Here is a 9206-nt window from a genome sequence, read left to right on the forward strand (position 1 = left end):
TTTATATAATGTATGCAATAAAGTTAAACTTAGTATTACTCAAATTATAGGAATTCACACTGCTTGCCATGTTAAATAAACATGGTAGTGCTACAACAAGAAAAGATCTATTTAACATGGCAAGCAGTGTTTTACTTAAAATGCGTGATTGGACACAGTCTGGTTTTATTTCTATTGTGAATTAGACAAATACTTGTTTGAGGAAAAACAAGAGCTCCCTCTTCCCTAAATACACAGCAATCAGCCAACTGTTCCCAGCCTAAGAGGATTGCATTTAGCAATGGAGTTCAATCACAAAAAGTCTGTTTATACATGTAACTTGCTGAGACTAGCTGCACTTGTCACTGAGTGTTTATATGACAACAAGCTATGCATTTGACAAATTGGCACACATCCATTTAGGAGAGTGCCCTCGAGTCTTGTGGTAGAACTCCATACATTATTCTATGAAGCAAAAATATCCTTACTTCCCTGTTGTTTCCAGGCAAAGTCTGACAAACAGAGAGATACATCACTGTTTGAAAAGGTCTCTCTTTGTCAGATAAAGCAGTTAGCTTCTATGCACGAAAGCAGTGCCGTCCAAACTTCACTAGAGTACCTTGGCCTCTTGATTTGCAAAAAGTGGCATGCAGTTCTTGTAAGACCGTATAAATTAAACGCAGATGTTTAGAACAGTTGTGGTTTGTCTTTAATCTCCTGGTTGATCCTTTGCTCCACCAAACTTAACAGCATGTTTTCTGTTGGTATATTGTAGCTCACAAAGCACTGTTTGCTGGTCTTCTTAGCTAGCAGTGAAAGAGAAATAACAATTTTAAATATCCAATGAAAATCTTATGATTTACCTTAAACAGTGTACAGGCTAAATTGACAAACTTGAGTGATTGCAAAATTAAATACCCCCAACACACTGTCTCACTGCATGAATGATCCCCCTTAATTTAAGCTTGTCTGCACTGCTGTTTAACAGTCAAGGGACAGTTTCCCAAGTGTCTGGACACTGTTCGGGGTAAAGGGTTTCATTAGATTTCTCTGGATATAACATGTTGTAAACATATACCATGCACTTAATTTTGGCACTACTATTTTTGCTTGTTTTCATACAAAAGCCTACAAACATAACAGTGCACCAAATTTGCTTTCTCTTACTGTCTTTATAATACAGAGCGAACTTTAAGTAAGGTAACTCTTGTAAACATGCATATGCAAAACCAAATAAACTTCATTGAGAAATCTTAAACCTGCCCTCCTCCAGGACTTAATCACAGATAAAGGGTGGAACCTTGGTCAACCAAGATTTCCAGTCTAACATAATAAGCACCAGGGTTCTCACCAAGCCTTTGAGCAAGTGTCGTTGAACTTAGATCAGCTTTACTTCCCATAAGGTTGACGACTGATGGTACTGAATCCTGTTGGAACCAAAACAAGTTTTTCTCTATCTCTCTTGTACATATTCTCAAAGGGGATATGGGGAGGAGGAAATCAGGGGCGGATCCAGGATTTTCCTTAGGAGGGGTGCACCACTAATATAATGTAAAGAATGGCATAACTGTCTGGTGAGGTAAACAAATTTTAAAAGCGAATACGAAGAAGACGGCTTCATTGCAGGGGGTTGCACCCCTGCAACCTCCCCCTAAATCCGTCCCTGGAATTATCTGAGCAAGGTGAGTACAGGCACAAGTGGTCAGGAGGAATGATCTATAGGTCTTCTCATCTCTTGCACCTAGAGTCACCTTGCGAGTGGGTTTTTCCCCTGCCTCTAAAGAGGAGCAAGTTCCTTCATAAAGCAAAGTCAAATACAACTGATTAACATAATCACAACATTTCCACACATTCCATGAAAATCCATGTGGCCTTGAACACCATACTATTTAAAACTTATCAATGGTAAAACACAGAATTATGCTCTCCCCTTAAAATTACTTGAGAGTATGCAACTGTACTCAGGCTAGCATTTTGTCATGGTTCTGTTACAGTCCTTCTGCATCTTTAATTTTGGAAAATGTGCTGGGATGACCCTTATCAAACAGGGTGTATTAGAGTTCTCACCCCCAACCAATTATTGTCACAATACGGTGATGTGCATGACAACTAAGGCTTAATTTGTTTTAATATTCTTGCATGAATTATGGTGTAAGAAATATATTCTGTAAGAAATGTATTGTGATGACCAAAAGAGAGACTGCTCGCAGTCTAGCATCTGACCATCAAGGCATACAGTCCAATAATGAAGAAGAGCTGTACAATACTCAATAAATTGTTTCAGTTATTTTTCTTTCTGCTTTATGTAAATTTTTTTTACAGGGAAAAAGTGAAACCCCCAGCCCCTCCCCCTGTGCAGTCCCTGCAGATGCATGATGCCTAAGGAAAGGCAGATGCAAAACCTGTCAGGAACTCTCACATGATGGTTGTTGTTCCCGTTGTTTTTGTTTTTTGTTTTAATAATTTTGTTTTTTATGCAAAGTTATGTTCTGGGCTGTGTGGAGGCATGGTGGCCTTACGGTTAGTCCATTTGCCTCTGACCCAAGCGGTCCGGGTTCAAACCCTGGCCAGGGACACTGTATTGTGTTCTTGGGCAAGACACTACTCTCACAGTACCTCTCTACACCCAGGTGTATAAATGGGTACAGGCAAATTTAATGCTGGGGATAAGCCTGCAATGGACTAGCATCCTATCCAGGGAGGAGACAGGTGCTGGCTTAACTCCCCCCCCCCCCCCACCCTCCACCCCACCTCTAAGCTGAGGGGCACCACGGCGTTGACAAAACCTGGATCGGGTCACGGATCGGATCACGGATCGGATCACGGACCGGATCACAGATTGGATCAAGGAAAAAAATTCAAAATTTTGTTGAGCAAATTGCACTAGAGTGACTATTGTGAGCAGAAAGTTTTATTTAATTCAGGTGTGATATTCCTTTATTCTTTTATAATATCAAGCCACAGATGAATTTTTTTCAGGCTGTTGGGTTTTGATTGCGATGATCAATCATGTCTTCATATCTTTCTCCGCAGTTCAGATAAATGATATTTCGTGTATTCACTTGCATCAAAAGTAAACTGTCATAAAACGAGTCAGTATGGTAATAATAGGACGAACATATGAATAGAAACACAAAAACTAAAAACACTAAAAAATTAAACACCTGATGATTTCAAACAATTTCCATTTTTGAGACAAGTCTATACTTTTACAAGATGTGTGTTTGGAATACGATATTTTGCACTGGAATAAAACAAAACAAAACAAACCATTTGTGTTTCAAGGAAATATAGCTGTTTTACAAAAAATTCCAGGAATGACATCGATAGTGTGAACGATAACACAACCCGAGAATAAACAACATTTTAGGAGTTACGTCACGAGTTTTAGAGTCATTTTTAGGGTCATAAAGAGTTGCCTTTAAATAGAATAAAACCTTAAAATGATCGTGTTCTAGGATAGAAAACACTTAAGAGGCAAGAACAAATCAAAACGGAATGAGGATCGTCAAGGATGGCAAAGATTAACGGGGATTGCAAATGACAAACTTGAAAAACTAGGCTAGTTTTTTCAAGATGTGCAAATCGTGACGTAGCTCCTTCAAAACAAGTCATGTCCTTAAGCTTTCGTACGTAAGTTTTCTCATTAACTGTAACGCCAACTGCAACGCTCACATCTGACACGAAAATGTAGCCGAGAATTAGCCACTGATAACAATTTCAAAAGCAAGAATGGGAGGTTCACGCAAGCTTCGAGCCAACTAACGTTCAAATATAACTACATCTGCCTGTTCATTACAATTTAAATTCGTCGTAAATTAGGCGCTTATGTGGCTTTTTAAATGACCTCTTGTCATTCTCTGTAATTAACATGTCATTGCGTCAAATTCGGGATTCTTATTCTCATTTAACATATTTTAGTTTTCCACTTTTATTTTTTATTTATCATTATCTTATAAACGGTTTGATTTTAGTTTTTGATTTTTTTTCTTAAAACTTTTTTTTTTTCTGTGATCCGATCCGTGATCCGATCCAGGTTTTGTCGACGCCGGGGGCACCAGCCCCCTGCAAAAAAGGAAAACCAGAAATACACTCACTTTCTCACACAATAACAGCCTGGATAAAAGTAGAAAGTGGCGGACTATAAAAGGTGTTTTTAAAGGCTACTCACATATTTTGTACACATGGCAACAGCAAGTGCGTTCATTTCTGGAGAGGTACCAATCCAGACATACAAACTGTCCGTCATTTTGAGAATTTGAAAATGAACCTTTTGATCAAGAAGCGTGTCAGAGAATGTATGGACCTTAAATTTGCATTCCGCCGTTAAACATCCTTCGGAAACTGCACCATCGCCACCTAAAGTTGAATCGCCGTTCAAGTGTTGTTCGTCCGCCATTTTGGAAATTGACGATTTTCGTACAAGTTCGGATAACTTCGGCAAAAAGTCGATTTGCGCCCTCGTATTTTAATACCAGTCCCTTCCCTCGAAACCACCGGCGTATTCGATATGAGCAACCATATTTGATTTTTTCGGAGGGGAACTTCAAAATTGACGAGAGGCTTTCGTTTGAAGATAAAACAAAGCTGCCGTGAGACATCTTCTAAACGCCACACCCGGAATATCATTTTCTGTTGTTTTCATACCTTTTTTATCGGAGGAGGTTTTGAACACATTTTGACAAGTGGAAATGAGTTTTCCTTCCGACCATCAAGGTCCTCTCATCCCAGATATTGCAGCGCTTGTTTTCTCGTTTCTTGACGTTTCAGAAAAGCAAATTGCTGCCCAAGTTTGTCGTTTGTGGAGAAGGGTGTCTTATTTGCCGTCTTTATGGCGTGGAGTGACAGTAGTGCTTCCTTTGGATTGTTCAGAGGCTCTCGTCAAAAGCCTCAGCAAACGAAAAATAACGAGGGTGAACTGCTCGAGGGCTAACAACGATGATTTATCTATTTTGTTCTCTAATTTACCGGAGATTACTCATCTTAATCTAGGAGGATGCCCGCAGGTAAGCGAGGTGTTTCTCAAAGAAGAAATCCCTAAACTACATGAGTTACAACACCTTTCCTTCAGACGATGCGGGAGGTTGTCTGACAGTGTTTTAGAGGCATGTGGGCCTCACCTCAAGAAACTTAACAGTTTCACTTTGGAGGACTGTGATAACATCACTGAAGCTGGCTTTCAAAGTTTTGTCAAGCATTTAAGTGAGCTTGAAGTGTTGGACTTGACTTGGTGCGAAGGGCTCACTGATGGGTGTCTGAAGATACTCGCAAACAGCTGCCCTAAAGTGTCCAGCCTTAGTTTACGGGGATGTGACTGGGTGACTGTGCTTGGTGTTCGACATGTGGCTGAGAATCTCAAGGATTTGACTGTACTTGACTTCAAATGGAGTCATGGAATAAATGATGTAGCAGTTGAACTTGTGGCGAAGAATCTTCCAGAAGTGACATTTTTAGATGTCAAGGACTGCCCGTTTGTGACAAGTGATGGTATTGGTCATGTGACAAAACACCTGACCAAAATAAAACACTTGTCGTTTGGTGGCGGTGATCACATGCATTTTGCAAACAGTGTTCAAGACATTGAGGTTATGTTCACAGACATTTCAAAGCTGACTGAGCTTAGATGTTTAGCTTTTGACTTTTGCGATGGCATCAGTGATTCTGCAATGCATACTCTCATTAAGAGCTTGCCGAATCTGAAGGTGTTAGATGTCGGGTATGTTGAAACAATCAGTGACAATACTGCTGACTTGATTGCCTCACACCTACAGAAGCTAGAGTCATTATCACTGAGCAGTCAAAAATTGGCCGACAGAGGAGTCACGACTATTGCCAGCAAGCTTACGCAGTTGAAAACTCTTGACCTGAGAAACTGTGAAATAAGTAATGATGGAATGGCAAGAATGGCTCCATTTTTGAGAAATTTAAAATCTTTGATTTTGTCATCCCATTCCAAACTTACAAATGTTGGAGTGAAGTACATTGCAAATTTTGTCAGGAACCTTACAAGCCTTGATTTGATGGACTGTTGTGGAGTGACAAATGCAGGTGTTGGGATTCTAGCTTTCAACTTAACACAGTTACAGCAGCTGAATCTGTCATACTGCAGGCATGTTTCTAACAAAGGTACCTATAAAAGAATTAAGTAGTAATAATAATAACAACATAATAATAACAATAATAATAATAATAATAACTATAATAATATTTTATAGGGATTACCTTTCTTAGTTTTCTTTTCCTAGTTTGATGTATTTACACACAAAAAAATTTATTTTATTATAAACAGTTTCTGTTGTTGTTTAAAAAGTGTGTAATATGGTTTGGTATTTTTAGGCATCAAATTTTGTTGAAAAATATAATTGGTATTTTTTTAAGCTTCAAGCAAAAAAAATCAAAGTTAAAAGTAAAAGGGCACAGCCACTTTATATTTCTTTCATGAGAAAAAAATAGATTAAAAAATAATGATGTATTATTTAGTCAAACAATCAGTATAGTCTATCTTATCACCATTCTTTCACAGAATTTGTTAATTTGCTTTTACACAATTTTCCATAGCTTGTGGAGAAGGAGGCCTAGACAGGCCTTATAGAATCTCATAAATAAATATTATTTCTACAACTTGTTTGTTGTATATTCACACTCTAAAATGCTATCCACCTATCTTCTTGTGTATAAGATACTTTTCTACCAAAATTATATTTTTTAACACTGTTGTCTGTAGTCTACAGTCATGGGTACTATTACGATGAATGTAATATTATTGTGTATTCATATTAACATTGTTTTTAGACTGCAAGCAATCTCTTGCTTTAAAATCCAGGCAGAAGAATGCAATAACTGAGCAAATGAGCACAATATTTGAGTGGCAAGTTGAGCACAATTTTTTTTAATCATGTGTAATTTTGTATTCTTTATAGGTATTTGTGAGGTTGGAAAATATCTCAAAGAACTCAAGCAACTAACTTTAGACCAGACCAAAGTTACAGACCATGGGTTTGTTTATGTCAGTCGACATCTGCCCAAGCTTGTTTCTCTTGGTGTCGAAGGATGTAAGATAACAGACAGAGGTCTGGTCAAAGCCTCAGGATCCCTCACAAATCTAGAAGAGCTTGATCTTGGCTCGAATCTCATCACAGATGAAGGAATCAAACAAGCTGTAGTGCACCTGAAGGGTTTGACGGACATGACTCTGACAAGCTGTAACTCAATCACAGATGCTAGCATTGAATGTGTTATAAACCATCTCCCTTGTTTGACGCATCTGGGAATTGAAGGCTGCCTTCACATCTCAGAGGAAGCTGTGGAAAGACTCAGAGAAACTGCAAAGTCAGCCATCAGTTTCTTTTAGGTTGTTGAAGACTTCTTTGAACTGTTACCATAAAATCTCTATTAAACCCCTTCCACCTCTTGAATAAGTTCCCCAAAGCCCTAATTTCCCTGTTATCAAAATTGCTTCTGAAGGGTAGCCTTTTAAAAGTATGTACCCTAAATCTAAATTTTTTTGTATACATTTTTGCCTTTGTACTTTGCCTTCAATTGACACTGAAAATAACCCTATCCTCCAGGGAGTTTAATAGAGTTTTTGTGTCAAATTCAGACATCTTGTGTGCTATATACATGTAGCTGTGTTTCAGAATTGTCATCCTAGAGTAACTTCATTTCAGGGTGTGTACATTAGTCAAGGCCGTACTTTTGATCTAGCATGTAGTTATAGACAAATACAGCAGATAAGATTTAATTTCTACATTTAAAATATTGATGTTCATCAACAAGGTATACCATTTTTCAGTGTTAGAACTGTTGATTAGAAAGTATATTTTTATCAGGGTAAGTGAGTTTACGTCCTCTTTTTCAAGATAATTTCCATTATTTCCATTCCATTCCATGTTCTATGGTTGACCAACAAAGGGTTTCCATCAAACTTTTTATAATTACAGCAAGCAAAAATGACTCTGTTAGCCTCCTTAGAAGATTTGTATTTTTTACATTATTAATGAAAACTTTCATATGTTACAATGTATATTATACTGGTACTTAATCATTTCACAAAGTTGATGCCTTATCAAAGAAAATAGCTTTGAGACCAGTTTGACATTGAAATACAGTTTAACCCCACTATTTTGACCACTCTCAGGGGAAAGGAAGAATAGTTTGAAATAGCAAGAATTAGATATAGCCAATAGTAAATGACTGAAGGGCAAATGAAGGAAATAATTTTGAGTTTGAAATACTGGGGAATTCAAAATAACCAAGTTTGAATAAGTGGGGTGCAACTGTATTTCAAAGGTCCCTTATTACTCTGTTTTGGAGTTAATTTTCACAGAGCATTTTCTGGTAGGATCAGTTACAAGCCACTCTAGGAAATGGACCAGACACTGCAGAGCAACAAAATTAAGCCTGATTTTTGAGCACAGTATATAGTGTAGAGTTTCTGACCAAATTATTCCCTAGCTTCTGTTGTCCAGACCATAAATCAAGACATTAACCCTGCCTTTATCTTGTAACTACCCTTATTTATGTTTTCCATTTGTCACTTTTATAGGAAGAGTGATAGGCAGTGATTCCATTGCAATATTTGTTCATTCTGAACAACTAGGTCAGGGTTTTTGACACATTGTAGATTTGGATAAAGAAAGCTTACTTGATTTTTAGCAATTTTGAATAAAGTAGGTGGCTTTGAACTCTTACTTGCAAATTAGCTTCAAGTGGATAATAAAACTGACTGGTTTTATTGAAAACGCTATTAGGTATGAGCTATTAAATCACTTATTAAATCAAATTAAAAATAAAGCTGCTTGAACCAAGAGAATTGAGAACTTAATATATCTTTAAAGCCCAGATTAGCATTAACTGGCTTCAAGCTAACAACATTATGAGAATCTTGACTTAGAAAATAACTGCACGGAAAAGAATGCTAAAGACTAAGATGTAAATAGAAGATAGTAGTGCTATTCAGAATGTGTCCATCTTACAATGTGATGTTATTGTTGGGACAAATGCAGTGTTGTTTACCTTTTGAAATATGAAGAAAAATTTTTCCTGTTTGAAATTCTTTTGAAGTGAAATATTTCAGAGCCATTTTTGTAATCTGAGGCTTGCATCAGATTGTATTTGTGCCATTGTGAAGGTAGCATTTTTAAAATAAACCAGGTCTTTATTCGCTTTCATGTCACTGGAGTACTTGTAATTTAATGCACTGCATATAGGAACAAGACTATTCCTCA

At 37.4% G+C, this 9206-nt stretch overlaps 2 protein-coding genes across 2 annotated transcripts; one reads left to right on the forward strand and one right to left on the reverse strand.

Moving 5' to 3' along the window:
• Positions 1 to 477: 477 nt before the first annotated feature.
• Positions 478 to 4378, reverse strand: LOC145465439 (proteasome assembly chaperone 4-like). The gene is made up of 3 exons (XM_081449218.1): positions 4151 to 4378; positions 1331 to 1406; positions 478 to 785 (listed from the first exon to the last, which is right to left on the reverse strand). Exons 1-3 carry the CDS (start codon positions 4376 to 4378, stop codon positions 667 to 669), a joined length of 423 nt encoding a protein of 140 aa, XP_081305344.1. The 3' UTR covers positions 478 to 666.
• A 292-nt stretch (positions 4379 to 4670) lies between these two features.
• LOC145465422 (uncharacterized) lies at positions 4671 to 8332 on the forward strand. The gene is made up of 2 exons (XM_081449204.1): positions 4671 to 6105; positions 6900 to 8332. The coding sequence occupies exons 1-2, from the start codon at positions 4671 to 4673 to the stop codon at positions 7328 to 7330; spliced, it is 1866 nt and encodes a 621-aa protein (XP_081305330.1). The 3' UTR covers positions 7331 to 8332.
• The last annotated feature ends 874 nt before the right edge of the window (positions 8333 to 9206 follow it).

The sequence above is a fragment of the Orbicella franksi genome, chromosome 13 (genome assembly GCF_964199315.1).
Source record: "Orbicella franksi chromosome 13, jaOrbFran1.1, whole genome shotgun sequence".
NCBI classification, from domain to species: Eukaryota; Metazoa; Cnidaria; class Anthozoa; order Scleractinia; family Merulinidae; genus Orbicella; species Orbicella franksi.